Below are 20,760 nucleotides of genomic sequence, written 5' to 3'. Positions count from 1 at the left end.
GCTTCTGATTTGACCATAGCAGGACTATGAATTCAGTTAACCCAGCTTTATAGGCCTGCCTCGACTGGACTTTTTTTCCCTCTTTCTGTAAGGAAACAGATGTGCTCTCAATTATAAAATCTCCTGCTCGCTCAAAGCCCACCATGCAGATGGCCAACCAGGACTTTGAGCCTGACTTTTTTTTTTACATGGAAGTCATTGGAGCAGTCTCCCCTTGTATCTGCTGGGGGACTAAGGTGTGCTGTTACCTGATGGCTCTCTCTGAGCTTCTGTTGCATATGCAATGGAATGCACTGGCTAGAGGTTGGAGCAAAAGTCTTTGCAAAACCCAGTCCTTGAAGGGGGGGGGGGGGGGGAACTAGAAGCCAATACCTTAGCAAGCAAAAGCGCTCGTTCCAGTTACGAAAGCAGCATTATTACTACATAAGCCCAAAAAAAAACCACAACAGACAAAACAAACTGCAAGTGACATTTCGCTGTAGTTACTGAGACCATGTGGGTGAAGTGACAGCGGCAATGCAGCTTGGCTCCGCGGGGACACGTTAGAGTACACACTGAAGAAGGAGGAGAGGCTGCAGGCATACAGAGAAGTCGAAAGCGGCCCACCTGAGTCTGTTGAGGGATATTTACAAAGCTTGGATCCCGTGGTCCAACACTGACGAATCGGTTTGCGGGGGAGGTGCTGGGTGTCGAGTAGGCTGTGAAGGGAAGGGACACATGCGTTGAGGAAGCGGCACTAGATTGCACACGAACAACACCAAAACACACTGTCTCAGAGCCACCTAAGCAGATGTTTAACATAGAAATGTGCGAACGTTTTAGAGAGCGAGAGTTTGGGTTTAGACACTGGAAAGGTTTGGTCTTAATGATGGGGGTATAAACGGAGGGGACTGGGCTGCTCCTTGCCAGGCAGGACGGCAATGGCTGTGCTCAGGGAGAGGGGTGATGGGGTCCCCTGTGCTGTTCTCCATCCTGGAGGAAAACCACTGCAGGCCTTTCCGTGACGGGATAGCCCAAGCGACTTCTGTAGGTCCTGGTATTGCCTGACTGTTCGAGTATCTGGTACCTCTGGTTTTAATGGAGATTTGCACGGCAATGAAATTATGAACAGAACCAGACACTTATTTCATGCTAAACCAGCATTTTCTCTCTCCATATAAAGTTTTGGTTTTCATACTGCTGTGGTCTGCACTCTCTAAAATGTTCACTTGATGTGTTTGACAAACTAGGAAGATCCTTTCGGTAAAAAATTAATGGGTTGCAGTTTCACTGGGGTGGTAAGTGCAATCAGTCTGAAGGCTGGAGCTGCCTTTAAAAACTGGAGTGGCTCCCATAAATGTAAAGCTATTAAATGCAATGCAAGCCAAGAACCCAGATTACTTCCAAACTTGAAGTACTTTAATGATTTTATTGTTGCATTATATTCTCCACTGCAACTGTCCACAATGCCACGTCCTTCCACATCCAAAAGCTTTCAATGCATTTTTAGGCTTCCTCTCATTTGAAAATCCCCCATGCAATCTTCTCCCTTGTTCAGTTTTTTTGCGTGTTCAGATCTAAATTCAAATAGCCTGAATAGACGCCTAAATACGAACAGTGATTCTGTCTATTTTAAATATATTTATGGGAATGCATTCTGCTGAATAAAATCCCCAGACAATCTAACTGTCCAATGAAGAGACAAAAAACAATGTTAAAAGGAAAGTTACTTGCCAAATTCCAGTCAGGCTAAATATAATGTTCAGGCCCCAACGTTACAGAAAAATAGAGTGAGTTGAGAGTTGGAGAAGACACTGGGTTGTCTGTGTAGATGAAACCCTGTTGCCTTTCTGAAGGCAAAAAAGTTTGGTGAAGAGGCATTACATTGGCGAAGCCTTTGGTTTAACATTGTACTAAGTCAGACCAATGCTCCACCTTATCCACTGTCCTCTCTCTTACAGAGGCCATAAGCAGATGAACAAGGGACAATCAAAGCAGGTCACATATTTACTTTCTCATGTTCTTTTCCACCCTCTGGTTATTTGCATCTCAGGGACTCCCTATATTTAATGGCCTGCAAGGGATTTTGTACTGATGAATGCCCAATCTACACTTGAACCCATGCGAACGTGGGTTCAAACTCCCTTTGGCAAGGAGTTCCCAAGTCTATGAGCATGCAGAAACACATCCTTCCTTTCCTTCTCTACCCAGGTCTCACAAATGTCTCATGATGCCTCCTAATTCTTACAATTATATCAGACAGCTTCACCCCAGGAACTGCATATCTTCGTTTCAGTTTTGCTGACTCCTGAGAATGAATTCTTCCCAGTTGTTTCTGGTGAGGTGAGCTCTTCTCTCCTAAAAGCTAAGGCTTTGCTAATACTTGCAAAAATCACACAAGGAACACCTTCCCTTCACAAAGGTTTAAAGGAAGTTTTAAGTGCACAAATTCATCCTTCCAAATTACAGCTTGCATATCAGAGTATGAACAGGTACACCGGTGTTGTTACTCCTATCTGTGAATCAAGGAAGAAATGAACTGAGCAGATTTGGTGAGATGTTCTCTTTGCCTTTTTACCATGTTAACTTGCTTAATAAGTCAAAGAAGACACACATTTGCAAAGGGTATATATCTGTTTCTAGTGCCATGTACGAAGATTCTTCTGTACTGTCTTACGGTGAGGTTTTCTTTTCAACTAAGTAATGAACTTGATGCTGTGCAAGAGTAAAAATTCCTTTTGCAGCAGGGAAAATTAACTTAAAGCTCAAAAATCAAACATCTGTTCTTCTGGTCTACTTTTAAGGAAGCAGGATGAGTGGAGAGGCCCTTTAATCCCTTGGAGCAGGTAAGTTCTACTCAGAAGGGAAGGAACTCAAGATCTTGTTTGCAGTTCCCTCTTGGCAGATTCTTTTGCTGTGATATTTGGTAGGAAATCAAAGGGAAACCATCAGAACGTTGTCTTAAATGGCTTCTCTGTTCAAACAAAAATCCTAACGCATTTGAAAACTGTCTAATATGCACAAAAGTCCCCTCAAACCTTGCAGGGTGAATTATTATGTATACCTTCGGTAATGTTCCAAACTATGTTTAACTTCCTTTCTGAAAATACTCGGATGTCAGCTTGGTATTTCCTCAAGGTCCTATAACTACATTGCTAGAGCCAAGAAGTGAAGAGCACCAAAACTACATATATGCAGAGCAGGCTTTACAGTGGATTCTCCCAAGATGCTAGTCCCACTTGACTGTAAAATGCCACGAGAGGTTTGTGGATAGTAAGGGGCCATTTTGGCTCAGAAAATTAATATTCATAATATGGAATACATATTAGCAGTGACTCCTGTTATAGTGAAATTTGGTTCAGAAAAGGGAGCACTACTGAGTATTGGTTACACCATCACCAACACAGCTTCTAGCCATATCTTACTGTCTTCATCTAGATACCCTTGTTTGACATGGAGGTGGGATTCCTGGAAGTCTCAGGGCTTCTGATCCTCTACTCTGTTCTTAGATTAGGATGAGGCAAACTGCTCTCACTAGTTAAACTGAGTCATATTATGTTATAGTATGCAGGGACTGAGCTTATGGTGGGATCTTCAAACTCCTTTTTAGCAAAGGGAAAAGCCAAAGCATGGAAAGGAACAGAAGCCAGGTCTCTTAGGCAGATCTCTCATCATCTTTATCAGCTTTGCTCCATGGGAACTGCCTAGATCTGCACTAGTTTACAGTATACGATAGCTGGCCCATTGGGCTTGAATAGAAACATCTTCCTGCCCAGCCTGGTCTTTCTGCTACTGGAATTCACTAAGTATTGTTTGCAACATCATAGCCCATAGCCAAGGAAATGAATGTGATGCCACAAATTTGCTATGATGCTTCACTTCAGGAACAAGCAAAGCAGGAGCTGGCGGAGAAAGAACATTTGCTCACACAGACAGCTTTGATATTTAGCCAAAATGGCAAGAAATTGTATGAAAGACAAGACAAACAAACAGTTTTGGGAATGTCATGTATTTTAAAGTTGCTTGCAGTAGGAGAATGTTAATTTAAAATATACTTTCCTGAAATAATTTATCTTAAGTATAGGAGTGTGTCATTTATCAGACAGTTCTGTATTAAAAGGATAGACTTCTGGTTGGTAAAGATGATTTGGAGCGATAACCTAATGCACCACTCTTTTACAGACCAAGATGACAGGGACCTGTGCTTGATATGAAGAGCTCTACTCATTCACAGAGGACTAGAAGTCAGTTTAGCCACTGGGGAGTTGTAGCAAGAGAATTAACTGGAGGAACATGGTGCAATAGAGCAATTCCTACTGCAATGCATCCTGCAGCCGAGCATCTGAGAGGGAACTGCAAATTCTAACAAATTAAATGATACAGTCATCACCCTCTTTTTTATGGATGAGGAAAGAAGAGAACAGAAAGCTAAAATAGCTTGCCCAGAGGGTGCTCAGTCAATGCATAGCAGAGAAAGGGAGAGAAATCCAATCTGATTATAGAATCATGGAATTACAGAGTTGTTTAGGTTGGAAAGGACCTTTAAGATCATCGAATCCAACTGTTAACCCAGCACTGCCAAGTCCACCACTAAACCATGTCCCCAAGCACCACAGCTACAGGTTGTAAATACCTCCAGGGATGGTGACTCCACCACTGCCCTGGGCAGCCTGTTCCAGTGCTTGACAACCCTTTTGGGGAACAAATCACTCCTAATCTCCAGTCTAAACCTCCCCTGGTGCAACCTGAGGCCATTTCCTCTTGTCCTGTCACTTGTAGAGAGCAATAAAATCCCCCCCTGAGCCTTCTCCAGACTGAACCCCCCAGGTCCCTCAGCTGTTCCCCATCACCCTTGTGCTCCAGGCCCTGCTCCAGCTCCGCTGCCCTTCTCTGGCCCCGCTCCAGCACCTCAATGTCTCTCTTGTAGTGAGGGGCCCAGAGCTGAACACAAGATTCAAGGTGCAGCCTCACCAGTGCCCAGCACAGGGGCACAATCCCTGCCCTGGTCCTGCTGCCGCACTGGTGCTGGTACAGGCCAGGATGCTGGGGGCCTTTTCAGCTGCCTGGGCACAAGCTGCTCATGATCAGCCACTGCTGACCAACAGCCCCAGGTCCTTTTTCCACAAGCAGCTTCCCAGCCACTCTTCCGCAAGCCTGCATGAGCATTGCACAGTGGTGACCCAAATGCAGCACCCAGCACTGAGCCTTATGAATCCAGTACTACAGCCACAAGACCGTTCTTCTCACCTTGACACAAATGCTGTTTAACACAAAAGCTCCTTTGTGCAAAGGGACATTAACTGATAATGATCCCGCCCAAGAAGGGAAAATTTAACTAAGTTTCTTCCCATGCAGAGTTCTGAACTTTAGGAAACAATATTTAGTTTTAAAAAGCTCTTTAAAAATCATGGTGTACAGGGAGGGCAGTACCTTAGACACTGGACCAGAATGAGGGCCACAGATTCTAACATAGCTCAGATTCAGTTATGATAGTGATAACGTCCAACTGGCATGTAGCAGAGGTGGTGTTTTCTTTGGGCAATGAGATATTACACACAGAAACTGTCAAGTTCAAGAAAATATTGTGCTATGTTTGTTATGTGTTACAAACCAAACAAAATCAAGAAGAGATGAGAGATAAGATAATCTCGGGACTGCTTCTGATATCAAGGATGTGTTCTGTTGAAACGGCTTTTTATAGAGGCAAAACGAACCCTCCCAAACCTCATGAATCCCATCTCCATTGTGTCATCTCACTGAGGAAAATGCTGGCTTTCCAAAGGGATGGGATTCGCATGTGAAATTTTCAACACCCAGAGCATGTCTGGCCACCCAGTAGTGGTAAATCCCCGGTGTGCATCTCCAGGGGCTCTTCCTTCCTTGGACAGCACTAATGTTCATGTTTTGGTTAATGTCACAGCTGGAGAGTTTCACTATTGCTCTGAGAATCATTAACCACCTTGTTGTGATTTCTAGCTCTCATTCCCAGGAGGCTGTGCTGTATTGAACAGCTGCTCCTGGCTCCGGCACCCCTCAGGAGGGCCATATTCCAATTTTTGGTAGGGCCGTAACTGCGTTTTGTTTCTGTGGAGGGCTTTCTGCTTAGACCAAAAAAGGGAAGGAGAATGGAGCAAATGCCAACCCCTTTCACTCCATTTCCTTGGCAGGGGGGGCTTCATTCGCCTCCACACAGCTAAGGAGAGAGTCTGGCCAAAATCTAACATCACTCCTGCCTTTGTTGCATAAGTGACTTTCCAATATCCTAAAGCTCTGCAGGGCAGCCAGCCATAACCCAGCGACACTCCCAGAACCGGTGCACTCGAGCAGCCGTAACCATGGAAAACACCTTTTTGTGTGGCTTTTATGAAACTCTGGTGAATCTGCACTTGCTATTTGATGGCTAATATTTAGTTAAGGAAAAAATAAACAGGGGCAAAAATGGAGGGTTGGTCCTGATTGACACACTAAATGGAGTCCAGTGGGCCCTTCTCTCTCCCTGCAAGGCTAGGAACTTCAGTTTGTTTGACTCTTGATGTGGCCAGCCACATAAAGCTTTGGTGTACATGTAATATCTTTTTCTTAGCAAATGTTTCCTATAATCTACTTTGCTGTAAAATCTATCCCTAAATTAAATTATATGCTTCTTTACCACTCAAGTCACTATTATTCAAAACCCTCACCAAAAAGAAGATGCGCGCCTTGAATATGTACAGAACTATATGTTTAGACATCAGCGTAGCTAATTAACAAACAGTAATTATTTCCCTAATCTTTTGTTTAAATACCATTAACTGGCTGCTCTTGAGAAAAACCTCGATTCCCAATTAATGCGGCAGCTGTCTGCTGAGCACTGAGCCACAGTGACCAGCCCAAGCTGATGGGTGATGGTCTGCGAACTGGTTTGGTGCCAGCTCAGAATGAGGCCAGACACACGTTTTAGGTTGCTTACAGGATCGCAGTATCATAGAAATCATTACGATTACTGCTAAAATGATGTTGGGAATTTTTCGTTTCGACACCAGACACTGCCAGTAAACTGAGTCACAACTGTAATGACAAATATACATTGACCTAGTTTCATTTTTCCTGGTTCTGAAGACAAGGAAATAAAAAGGCATTGCTGACTGCACTCAGTGATAACTATGACTAAACATTAACCTTTTAGATTCCACCACTGAATTATTATTGATAGGACTTAAAAGACAGGTTCTTCCATTAGAAAGCGTCAAGACTTTCTGATAGCACAAGTGTTGGCCTGAGGTCAGAAAGAGGAGCAGACGGGAGGGAATGAATCAACAGCTCAACAAAAACCTGCTGATCAATTCTAGAAGTCCTGATTCTAGAAGATCATGTTCACAATCTTACCAGACTGTCTCATACTAAAACCCATTTTCATTTCAAAGCGAGCCAGAGCATCTTGCTGAGTCTGCAGTTATGCACCATCATGGAGCAGAAGGCAATGCAGAACTCCGAGAACCACCAGATTTTAAAGATACCCCCTGGAACCTGTGCAAATCTCCTGAACAGTACATGAAGCTTTAGAAATGTAGGCTTCACATGATCTGAATAGTGAACACCTTTTTGCACATCAAAGCAGTGGTTGCATATAGCATTTAAATAATAAGCTTGAAAAGCACACAAAGGGATTTGCTTTTTCGATTAGATTGATTTTTGTTTGTGGATGTTATTTGGACTCCCTTCACTGTGGAACAAGTCCCCTACAGTTGCCATTAAAGCACTGAAAGCTTCCCTTTTGTTTTTAAATGTCAGTTTGAGCATAGCTTCATTAAATCATTTCACAATTAACTCCCTGAACATCCAGACTTTTTGAAAGCATCAAACCCAGCTGAATCACATTTGTTTCCCAGAAGAGTGAGTCCAAAGTGGTATCCCCAAGTGTGTATCCAGGAATTTGTATATTTGACTTGTGGCTACACAAAATGCATACGGGAGCCGTGTGGGTGGTGGAGAAAGGATTAAAGCTTTCTCCCTGGGCCTAAAAAATACCATAGCTTCTTGCCCAAAATGCTGGGCTCAGGAACCAAGTCATAAGGGAAAGACGTCTGGGTTAATCTAGGAAGACTTATTCCCCAAAGAACTATAAATGGAGTAAACTCAGAAGAGTTTCTAGTTTAGCTCAGTATGTATAAGCAGCAATGTTTTTGAGAAGCTGTCTGACTTCCATGTAGTAGCTATCCTCTAAAGACTGACTTGAGATACCAACTTGCCTCCTCGTGACAGTAAAACATATCCCAAAGGTCCAAGGTCTGTGTCACAGCTCAGCTACTGGCCTCGATTCCTGTCATCCATGGTTATGTGAAATGGCAACAAAGTCAGAAATAAAACTGTAACCTTACGCTAACTCTTTTCTCATTAATATAGAAGCAGCTCAGAGTTTTGTCTGCCTCATACAGAGCAAAGAGCTCTCCTATTTCCCAACAACTAGTCAGTCCTCATCTCTTAACAGTCGATAGAAGGTGATGGCAGCACGTCAAGTGCTGCTGTTAGCCCTTGGGTCCCGCTGCGTCTATACTTACTTGGAGAAGTGGGAGAGGTGGCCCCTCCTTCTGTTGATGTAGTTGGAGGTTTTGTGTCTGGCACTGGCAGAGGCACAGGCCTAGCCATTGGTGGCGGAGGTGGTGGTGGCAACATTGGGGTAGGAAGGAATGGATTGTGCACCTTGCCTTGGCTGCTACCATTGGGCTGCCAAAAAACAAGCAAACAGACAAAAATTATACTAAAAACCAGCTATTAGGAACCTCCAGTAATAACAATCTAGTTGAAAGCTATGTGCAATACATTTACAGTTACTTGAGAGGTGGCAAAGGAAGCGCTGGGTCAAATTCTCCAGCTTCTTCAAGGAATTTAGTCTCAAGCCCTGTGAACCTTGTGGAACTATGGAAATTCTCGCTTTTAAACATTTGTCCTGTTAGCAGCTGGTGTGAACTGCCCTGGGTTAAATCCTGCTACTCTTTACATTTCCTGCAGCCACTAAGTCATGCTCAGTGATGGTTGCAGCAGTATTTTTGACCCCTTAAATCCCCCAGTTTTGTGTCTCTGTTATATCCTTAGGATATCAGTGCCAAGGACTCAAGTGCAAATTTCTTAAAGATACTGCTCATTAAGGGAAAACCCAAGCATTTTTGGTGTTCTGAAAAGTCATGCTGATACCTTATTACAGGAAAATGAAGGAATATATATTAAAGTAACTGCTCTCCCACATCCCTTTTGAGTTAGTAATAGTGCAGCTCACAGTTTAGTTGCCATTAGGATCATATGGAAAACCGACTGAACTTAGAACTGTTTCATTTTACTCCCTGGGAAATAAACCGACCCTCCCTTTAGACTGGGATGTGGTCAGTCACAGGCAGAACGGGCTCAGCTAAGTGTGGTCTTTCAATTAATCACCAGAAAAACCTGTCCACAAGTGAAAGTGTTTTCAAGTATCACAAAAACAAGAAGCAGGCTCAAAAAAATGCCTCCTCTTCCCCCAACTTGTGAAGTTTACATTTTAAATGTAACGCAGCCTGGACACTTGAAAACCATACAGAGAGATGCCAAATACCATTACAGAGAGAAAGTAGGACAGCCTGTGAATGAGGTGTTCCATTTTAGTGACAAAAATGATGAGATCACTTTCGACAGCACTCTACAAATTGATCTCACTGCAGTTCTTCTGGCACTGAACATTGGCTTTTCCACTGATGATAAAAGCTCAGCTTTAAACACAGATCCATATTCTAAGTACTGCTAAAGAAAATAATATTTTAATTCCTGTTAGGGTTTCTATTAGCCTGAATTACTGGGGACAGAATACTTGTATTGGCAAACACTTGGGACCTGATTTTCATTTCACCTGCTTTGGCACTGACGAAAGGCCTTAAAGGTGCAAATCACACTTGTGCTAGAGCAAAACTAGTTCTGGGCATAAATAAAACCCAAATTCGTCTGCATTTAACTTAATAGCACTCCTACTGACTTCAAAGACTGCCGTGACTAGTGTTTGCAGCAAGAAGCAATCCTTCAGGGATATTTATTTTTCCAACATCCAGTACCTTTAATAAACTAATATATTAGTGACATCTCTCAAACACTATCTTGTCTCACAATTAGGTCCCTTTCCTGCCAAGAAGACCCCTGCTGTATGTTCATTGTGAGTGTGCTAACAGTTCATAATGCTGAATGGTTTGGGATAAATTAAGCAAATGAATACTCAAGGAAAAAGAAAAGCACTATATTGATTTGTTGTCTAGACATAAATGTATCTGCTAACATATTGCAGACATTATTCAAGGCCAGTACTGGCTGGAATACGTCGAGTCAGTTTTTCTGCTAGGGAAAGGAAAGCACTGAGAACAATATAGCTTATTAAATAAGTGTAATAAATTAGCTGCTAATAATTAAACTAATTCTCATTAACACTTTCAATCGTATGTATGTCAGGAGAGAAACAGTCATTTTGCCAGTTATTACTTCATTGGCTGGAAAAAGTTACATGCATTACATTTCATGAAATATTCAGAGCATTATTCTAGATTTGATTTACATAAAATTTATCCATTCTGTATTTGACCGGAATGCTATTGCAATAATAGCAAGATGATTCACTTTATTTGATTAAAAAAAAATATGAAAATGGTTATTTGAAGCTTTGGAACTCTGCTTAATTTTTCATAGAGATAAGGGGGAAAGATAACTTCTTACAGAAATAACAAACCGTAATAAACTGTACTTCTAACATCTTGAGTTCAAGTACTGGTCAACTTGATCTAAAGTGCTATAAGGCAGTATTTTTTTTTTAATGAACTTAGCTGATCTGAAACATCTGTTTCTCACCCTCCCTTTTCCTGCTCCTTCCCCCCCCCCCCCTCCCCTGAACTTCAAAAATAATGAATAAAAATTATTCTGCCTTCATATTTTGTTAACCCTGGTTCCACCAAGGTTACAGCACATGCAGCAAAGTCATTTGCGGAGGGACCTGAAAGGTCACTGCATCACCAACTTCTCTGATAGTGTAACTTCATCCCACCACAATGTGGTCGAGTGGTTTTTTTGGGGAGGTTTTTGGTTGTTTTTATAAAATATTTTTGCAGTAGCAGCGTTTTTTTCCCGTCTCCAACCACTATTCAAGGTGCGCTCCTGGACGCAGCATGCTGTTAAAATAACCCCATCAGCCCATGGTTAATTTTACATAGGACAAACACTTCTGAAGAAATAAAAACGGCTTCCTTACATTTAGGAACCCCACCTGTCCAGCCTGCTGACCAGCGTCGGGGCAGACAAGTTGGACAAACTCTTTCAGAGTCTCCTGAGGATGATAGCGGATTGCTGGGTGTGAGAAGTATGGCCCAGGCTGTTGAATAATGGGTGATGTTGGAAAATGAAGAGTCGATGGTGTTGCATGTGGACTTGCTATAAGAAAGAAAACAAAGAAGTTATATAGAGTTTTGCCTTTGGAAAAATAAAACAGTTTAAATCTACTGTTGTTTTAGTCTATTTTTTAAATGTACAGTAATGTTGATACATCTGATCTGCACAATTAATATATTAGACCACATTGTGTCCTACACTCACTTCATCTAGATCCTGAAAGCAAATGGAGCCAGACATTTTGAAGGATTTTCTGTGTTTTTAGTGGACACGTATAAAGGAATGAGCAGTCCTTCGTGGCAGTGAAAACTCTTCATCCCCTTAACAGCAGTCTTCATCAATCAGGCAATGAGAATATGTATTTGGGAGATTATGGTTGATTGAAGTGACATTCCATGTAGCTTGGATTTGCACATATGAATCCATTTTACATTGTACTATAAATGGTTGATAATTTAAAATTTGGTCTAACACTTTCTGTTGTTGAGGGTTTTTTTTTTCCACTTCAGTTTAGGAACATTTATTTTAAGTAACGTGTTTTCATCTAATGAACATGCACAAAGTGGCAAGATCAGTCTGAAAATCCCATTTACGTTTCTCCTGCAAAATGTTGGGTTCCAATCTTCAGCAAGCCCCCAGCTTGCATTCAGGGATGAAGTTTAATTTGGTGAATTTATGGGCCAACAAGCCAGCTGGAAAATGTACTACAGTGAAGGTGTAAAGGTGCAATGTACACAAGCCTGTTGTCAATGACAGGTTTTACCCTCAGCTGATTTCAACAGAACTATAAGTGCAGTTTATAGTTCTTACACTCTCCTATGTTATGTGGCACCTTTGCCCAGTTCCTTGGCCTTCAGGATATACTGGGTTGGACCCTTGTTAGCCAACTGTTTTTTCTACTGTCAGTTATCACCATGAGGTAGCTACTGCTGCCATTCATAGTGCTATAAATTCTCCCTTTCCCCTCTAAGATGAGAATTCACTCTTTGGAATGGCCAAGTGATCTGGTTGTGCACAAGCTCATCTGTAAATCAGTTTATTCCTCACCAGTCATCACTGCATCCCTGTTGCTCCCTTGGCATGCTATCCTAGTGATCTTTCAAGGGTGTCCATGTGCATATACTGCACTTGTACACCGCACATAACCACTTAGATAAAGTCTGTGCAAGGGAGGAAATATCCTACAGAAACTCATGTGTTGGCTTTGAAGTTAAATATACCAGAGGAAAAAAAAAGCCTTTGGCACTTTTCAGAAAAGTTGGAAAGATGCAGAGAATAAACTAAAATTAAATACAAATGAGCAAACGCTCATTTAATGACAAATGTTATGAAAACCCCCAAGTTAAATAAAAGCTAAAATCTGCTTCTTAGTCTTGTTCATCGCCAGTTTTATAATATGAGACTTTATCAATCTTTTTTTCTTAAGCATTATTAAACCATTATCAAATTTGGAGCCTGAAGATGTGAATAAAACATGTACTCAGTGACAGCAGCAAGGAAACCTATTGTATTATCCTGTAAACGTTCACTGAGGGTTGGCTGGGCAGCACTTCTATGTACTTCTTTCTCCACGACTGGATAGGAATGATTGCTGTGACACCACCACCAAAAAGAACCACACTCATGCCTGGGGTGCTGATATGGGATGAATATGAAGCTCTCATCCTTGCTATAAAAAGCTTGCCTGCGTCCTTGTTAACCCTACAAGTCTTCCCAGTCTGCTGCCCTTAATGCTGCTTGAACTATTCACAACAGAAAGAGAAATGCGACTAAATGTGTGGTACTAAACAGGAATCCGCCACTGGAAGAAACCATGGAGATGAGGAACGAAAAGGTAGCATGCAGCCTTCAACTACCTCTGATTAAAATAGATGTACATCCAGAGAAACTCTTTGGAAAGCATGGGCTACACCTTTCTTACAACAGCTAGACATTGTGGTATGTGGGCTGAACTGGAAAACAGTGTCTTCCCACAGCCATGCTGCAGTGCTTCACTTGGGAAAAGGGAACAAGAAGCAGCATATCCCACACTCCCTTTATGGAAATGTTGACAGTTATTCCATGGCCAAGGCAAACACCTGTGTGCCCAGCCTGTTCAACCTGTCTGCACATCTGGGCTTATCTCTTTGTTTTTTTCACAAACCTAGTTAATTATTTCTTGTTCACTTTTAAGGCAAATAGTTTTGTTCTGAGTTTGCATCTGAAATTGTAGCATACTTGAAAACTCTAGAGATAAAAACCCCAAATCTTCAAAGGGAGAAATAAAGGGCATTTTCCTGTCCCCAAACTCCTGGGAGAGGCTGTAACTTTGAAGTGTGGTATCAAAGGTAGAGATAATGTGGGATTTACCCCGGTAAATGTGGGTGTCTGCCACGGAACTAATTAATGGAGAACTAAATAGAACTAATGGTGTCTAAGGAGACCCTAACCACTGCCCTTGACTAGACTTCATTGACCACGCTGACTGGCTCACCGGTGGATGTGAAGGGAGCCCACAGGTACTAGCCGCGAGGTAGATGCCTCCAGTCTAGACGCACCTTCAGTTAGGTGAATTCCATTCAACATGTCAGCCTCTCATCTCCCTTACACCAACCCCTGAGGTGTAATCGCTTTAATGACACTTACATCATAGCCACTTTGCAGGTATGAATGCATCACCATCATCTCCAGGAAGAAACAGTCACTTTATAGAGCTTGTCAAAACATTTCGCCACAAACAGTGGTTCAGCTAAAGTTGGTGGTAAGCATTTTGATGACTACAACAAAACCTTCATTAGCATACAACATTTCTGTCCTTTTATTTTTGATATAAAACATACTCCCCCCCTCTTTCTTTGTATCTCCTTTCATAGTTTCCCTTTTCCTTGTATGCCAAATGGAAGATGATGGATGAAGATAAAAGGGAGAAATGAAAATTCATGTGGCAAACATCTAATTGAGTAAAAAAGTTTGGGATTCTTTAAACATTTATAAAAGAAATGGCATTTAAGCACCAGCTCTGTTAATACTATTTGAAACTGTTACACAACTGCACTGTCCGTTGTACGCATCTGGGAACAAATTCATCCCTTTTCTTCCGCTGGGTGAAAGGGAGCTAGAAATGCTATTTCAATCAAACATGAAGGAATAAAAAATGGTACCCATGTGGAAATTTAAAGCTAGGTCTGAGACCACGCTATATTTAGCTTTTCCAAGGTATGGTTCTTTGTTTAATAATCTGATTTGCTATAGGAAAGACGTGTTATGGCTTTTAGGAATACTCATAAGCATGTAAGTAGCGTCTTCCTCTGTTGTCTTGACCTCCTCAGCATGTCAGGGTAGAAAACAAAGTGGGAAGCATTTATCGGTGATCTTCCCAAAGAGAGAGGGAAGAAAAATGAATGCAGAAATAGCAACAATAATTCAGGAAGGGAAAGTGCCCCAGGAAAGTGCTTCCTCTTCAGTGTCTTGGCCAACCCCTCAGCACAGCCTCAGAGGGCTTTCTGCTGATCATGGGAAAGACTAGGGGAAGGAAACCAGACTGAACGGACATCAGTCCTCAGTCTGTGCCATATACTGACATGCAGGGTTCGTTTTCTCAGAGTAGATGGATTAGCATAAGAAATAATGAGTGAAATAAGCCTCTCCAAAAGGTTTGTTTTTGCAGTCTCTGACTGGGAAATACTGAATTTCTCAAGTAGGAAGGGCTGCTTTATAAGCAGAATATACTACTGTTAAACTGATCAACAAACATTACAACTGTGCCTGCCTTACACCAGAGAGAAGAGATTAAAATGCTAAAGTCTAAAAACTGCTGGCCCAGAAACAGACCATAACTGTGATAGCTGTGTTGTGGCCACCGACCCTGTTGCATGCAAAAACGGCCTTTCAGACAAGTTCTGAGTGCACAACACAACCGTGTGGCCACATACACGGATCCTCACAAGCACTTTTTAATCAATTAAAAGACACGAGGCAGTGGAGCAGTTGCTATTTTCCCTGTTTGCCTCTAAAGAAGGGGTAAGTGGCCATGGACAAGCTCCTTCAGTCATGGCATTCAGAAACACTTCACAAAAATTATAAAGTCATTGCTTCCAAAAACCATGCCCAGGGTGATGCAAATTTTCCTGTGTCTGAGAAGAGGCTATTACGACTTAGGTGCTTCCGATGGGATATTACAAGTCTCAATCAGTGACTGTAAATTCTTTGAGATCTTCAAATGGAAGATAAAATAGGTCTTTGTCTATTATTTATTTACTTATTGACTTATTATTTATGTATCCCTAAGCAGCTCCATGCTGCCAAACCGTATTTCTCTTGGCGTCTTTCAGCCTGTGACATTTATCTTTTATTATTGACCTCACTAAATGACATAAAATATAAGTCCTACAACCTCTGAAAATACGTGGCTTCCACATCAGAACTTCATTTCTACCTGCTTTAGGTATGGGGGAGTTGGACTATTTGACATTATTAAATCTGTTATTTGTGTGGGGAGGGTTGGAGGCAGGAATTATCCTTCCATCTCAAGGCAAGCATAAATATTTCAAAGCCCACATGATACTAATTCCATTGAAGCTCCTCTGAAACATCCCAGACTTTTTATTGAAAATGAGATGATAATGTATGGTGGCCTGCAACAGATAGACCAGTATTTTAAAACTACTGCTATTGGGCCAAGTAATTATGCAGTACAGCTGTTGGTGCTACACTGGCTTCTTTAGTGGTTTATGAGTTCGTGGGGCTGCGCAGCACAGAAGTAAGAGGATTTTTCACAATGCTGAATTCAAATGTCTCCTCATGCTGGCTTGTCTTGTCCTTTCCCTTCTTGATTTGTAGTAGCCAATAACAAAGTAAGTAACCAATAAAACGGGTTGCTGTCATCGATTAGGTTAGCACTTCACGTGTCTGAGGCAAATGAAGACGAGCCAGTATTGTGAATTCCATTCAATGGGATGATCAGATAATAAAGAATCAGTTAATATGAAACAGGTTATAGTTTTCTTCAGATATTTAGTACGCTTCTGAGGCCCTTCTGCTTGAACAAAGGAGCAATCCTAATAAAGATGCATGGGATCCTTTCTCCCCCGGAATGCTCACTGATGTGGTAAAGGAACTTTGTGATCACACCTGCAGTGCTCAGACAGATTCCTCCACCAGCACGGCCCAACATATGTGAAAGACATATTGATCCATCCACCTTCTATCTCCTCTTCCAGAAAGCCTTGCCAACCCTTTCGAGTCCAGATGACTGGATGAAATTTCTTTCTTCATATAGTCTTTTGAAGTCTTTGAAAGGGTCATTTAGTGTTGCCCTTCTCCTGCTCAGGGAAAGCCTACTATCACCCTGCACTCCTGGCCTGTTCAAAGTAGTGGTCTGGGGAATGAAAACCACTGCTCCTTCACAGGCACAAGGGCTAGTCGTAGAACCATAGATTCATAGAATGGTATGCGCTGGAAGGGACCTTAAAGATCATCTAGTTCCAGCCTCCATCAGACCAGTCCAACAGTGGATTGGCTTCACAATACTCAGATGCCTCCTCTGTAAAATGATTAAGTTTACTAATAGCTCATTAAACATTGATCAGTCTTCCTAGAAATAGTAACAATATCATCTTAATGAAACAGGATATTTATCAGCTTGGGTTTTTTTTGAGGCCATTCTAATTGGCTTCATTACAATTAAGAAAGTATTTTTTTAAAAGTCATTTCCCTGGAAATGTTATAGAACAGTTTGTTCTGCTGCATATTTCTACTTCAGGCTTCGGAGCTGCTTTAACTCCCTGTGTGCTGCAAGCTTTCTCCTCGCATTTCAGTGATGCAAGTGCCAGTTCAAATTATGCAAGAGGTATCCCACCCTTTGTACCCCAAAGGTACTTATTCTGAAAACTGACCATATTAGAGGACTAATTGGCTAAGCCACCACGCTGGCTGATGTGAAATGCTTTCAAACACCATGAAACAGCTGTGTTTATCGGAAATATGAAGAGTGACTTTTTAATAAGGAGATCTGGCAAAAATCCAGATTTGTTGAAAGGAACTTACACTTCTGGGTATAATACAATACAGGAGGTAAAGAATGGAAGCCTAAAACAATAGCTTTAAGCCCACAGATTTTTTTTTTTTTTTTTTTGTGAGGAAAGCAGTTACCCAAACAAGAAAAAAAAAATAATTAAGAAACTTGGGCTGGGATTTGCAGAGGTCCAGAGAGAATTCACTAACTGCGTTTGGATTTCAATGGGAGCTGTGTCCCTTAACTCTTTCAAAGGTTTCTCCAAGTCCCCATCTTTCCTACTGCCCATTAGGAACAGACTTTAAGGTGATAAATGCAAAGCAATCTCTTATTCAGGATACCAAGGACTCGCCTCCACCTAAATACTGAGCTGCTGAGGGTTGGGTTGACCAGTCCTTGGACCAGCCCTATGAAGGGTGCTCACATCACTGGAAAACTTCAGTATTGCTTCAGTCCCATAATGGTTCACAAGGGCTGTTTAGTATTATGTCTGTCAGGTCCATGGATGAGATAAATTCAGACTGATCCTGTCTTGCATTCCTCATTTGCAGTGACAAGAGTGGGAAATCATGGGGTGGGAGAATAATAGGCCTTACTTTCTTAGTGTGGTTAAGATTTAGGTGTCACTGATACTTACTTTGACATTATATAGGCAAACATAGGTGAAACATTCAAAATAGAATATAAACAGCTGACCAATGCAAGAGTTATACAAATACCCTAAATATGATGGATGGAGGATTTGTTCCTGCCCAGGGACATCAAAAAGAAGGACTACCTGTGGTATCTCAAGCTGGGGCTGGCTATCAGCCCCTCTTTGCTGCTCTGAAGACCAGAGTGGTATAAGGCACCTGGATCCTTTGATCAGCAATGCTCTTTCCATAAGAAATTCTGCAGGAGCAAGTGGGAGGCAGAGGGACATTTTGCCAAGGCCCACGGAGTTCCTAGCAAAAGGAAAATACGCTTAAAGCTGTGTTTGGGCACAAGGCTTATTGGTGTACTCTGGATTGTGGAGTACTACAGGCTGTTTGTGAAAACCTGTAGAGCTGAAGTGAGTGCTGGTTCCAGATTCTGGCATGGGCAGGGGGCCAGTTAAGTTAGCTATTTAGAGCAGATTGTTTTACAACATGTCAAAATTCTTCTGCCTTTGGGAGATCAGAATACTATAGAACTGGTTACATAGGTACAGAAATAAAACCCATAACTATAGTAAGCACTTCTCCCTTTCAAGGCTGTAGCTAGAGGTGAAAACCCCCCTAATTTAACCTATTTGTAGAATTTCCACTGCACCTCAAATGCTGGCAACTTTTGCATAGTATTATTGTTTTTAATACACATGATGTATTCCCATATATAAGATAAAAACTACTGCTAGGAGAATATATCATGTCTTTCTTATAATGAAATGCAGTTGATAAGTTTACAATAGAAATGTAAATTCTCTTAAAACCCACAACCTTTATATGCGTGATGATATAATTCTGCTTTGATACTAAAAAGGGCATGGTAATGGAATCTGTGACTTTGGAGTGATATATTGATGTTAAGTTAATAGGACTCCACATTCCCATTTCTAATATCAGTGTTTTTTTCCCCCTTTCATTCTGTAGATGGTAAGCTGATACTACATAAACATTGTTAAAGCTATAGTTCCACGCTACAGTAATTCACTTAACTTTAACATGATTTATGGTTCTGTCAATAGAGGAGGTTGAAAATCCAGAGCTCTGATGCTTAAACATGGGTTCCATATTTAAAGCAATAATGTACTTTTTGTGTGTGTCTGAAGCTAGGAGAATTTAGCATAAAGCAATGATAAAAATATTATTGTTCACTACACTGTTTAAAGCATATACTTTAACTTCACATATACATCCAAGGGAGCAAGGAAACTGAACACAGAATCAGTAAAAGGATGGGTAAAATACTTTGTTCCTGCAGCACTTTATTTTGATATTATTTTTAGGGATGCATGAACTCCTATTAGTAATTTTAACACTCCCCTTTTCTCATTCTTTTGCTCGGTTAGATCAGCTCCTTTTGTCAGGATGAGTTTAAATCTGGGTCCACTGCGTTAATCACCCCCCTTTCTTCTTTCTGGCACTTACCCTCCAGGCATTTTGCCTCTTTAGGAGATTAAGCGACCAAGTCATCTTGTTGCTCTAACATGTCCTCACTGGAGCAACATATTAACACAACTCCTCTGCAAAAGAGCCCTCTTTAGAAGTTTGCTGCAGGGATGACAAATTAACCCAGCATGGTGTCCCACACATCTATCTCAGTACAAATTATTAGTGTAATAGAGCTTTTAGTTATGCATTTATCTAGTAATTATTGAATGGTTATACAGAAGGAAGCTGAGCAATCATGGCCCTTTATGAGGCAATCTCAGTGGGTGGTCTTACAGTTAATTTAGGGTAGGACTGTCTAAGCAGTTCACTCACACACAAATTAGCTGAACAGCCTGCTCCTTTAAATATTTCCTATGTCACAGGCTAACTCTTGACAATACAACAAAGGTAGAGTTTTAATTACACGGTTCCTGACTTTTGTTTAGCTGAAGCTTTAACCGTTTGCAAGCCTTCCCTCTCTGCCCTCCCCTGCCCTGCCTGGGGTGCACGAGGAGATGGCAGTTTGGGTAGGGTATCTCCTAATTACTAAACCCTGACCTTGAGGCCATCTGTTAGGGAAGACTTTTTCCTTCAGCATCGTGTTATTTCAAAGGGATTGGAGAAAATTAAAATCCTCACCTATGCAGTCAGCTCTCCTGACATTGGAAACTCTGTTGGTCAGCATTAATGCCACTTAGAGTTTCTGTTCAACTTTCTTACCCTTGTGGTGTGGCTCTCTCCTCTTTCGGCTGTCCTACTTTACCACCCGCTCATCTGAGGTGTCTACATAGGAATGAAGTTGCACTGCTTTGTTTTTGTCAGAACTCAAAGGAAAACAGAAGGTTACATTAGTCTGCCAGCTGACAGCATCGAGGAGCAGTCATGGATAGTTGTGCGAATAGGATATTACAAAATGCCCTTCTACACTGTGCAGCTCTGGAGTAAGTTAGCAGGAATCATCACTTTGGTTTGGTAGAAGCTGGTGGACTGGACAGCTAACAGGGACTGATACTTTGGTGACCCTGTGGAGAACTGTGATAGAGAAAGGCATAATCTCTTCCTAGATAAGGGACACAGTCTGTGCCACTTTGGCATGAACAGAGAGTAGTACCCTGCAGAGTTTCCCTGATAGACCTTGTCCTGATAAAAATCTAAATGGCAATGCTTATTATGGAGGAAATTAATATAATAGGAACCACTCCACTAGTTGACTTTCATCCCTTCTCTTTCTGCTCACACACCCACTTCCTTGGATTTTTCCCTTTGTGCTGTATTTCTTGTTTCTTGCAATTGTGCTTCTCCTTCATT

At 41.6% G+C, this 20,760-nt stretch overlaps 1 protein-coding gene across 13 annotated transcripts in view; it reads right to left on the bottom strand.

Annotated features, from left to right (window-relative positions):
• NFIA (nuclear factor I A) overlaps positions 1–20,760 on the bottom strand; it is a 249,792-nt gene that overhangs the window by 29,525 nt on the left and 199,507 nt on the right. For 7 of the 13 annotated variants that reach the window (XM_062617526.1, XM_062617523.1, XM_062617529.1 and 4 more), the window contains 3 exons: positions 11,213–11,391; positions 8,517–8,682; positions 607–698 (listed from right to left, as the gene is read on the bottom strand). In XM_062617526.1, coding sequence (XP_062473510.1) covers positions 607–698; positions 8,517–8,682; positions 11,213–11,391 — 437 coding nt within the window. Of the gene's footprint in view, positions 1–606; positions 699–8,516; positions 8,683–11,212; positions 11,392–20,760 lie in introns of those variants that run through there. The other 6 variants (XM_062617522.1, XM_062617532.1, XM_062617527.1 and 3 more) reach the window with 3 other exon arrangements.

The sequence above is a fragment of the Pezoporus occidentalis genome, unplaced genomic scaffold, assembly GCF_034315485.1.
Source record: "Pezoporus occidentalis ecotype Australia unplaced genomic scaffold, CSIRO_AGI_Poc_V1 ctg198, whole genome shotgun sequence".
In the NCBI taxonomy this organism is placed as follows: Eukaryota; Metazoa; Chordata; class Aves; order Psittaciformes; family Psittacidae; genus Pezoporus; species Pezoporus occidentalis.
This window is presented reverse-complemented; position numbering and strand designations above follow the sequence as displayed.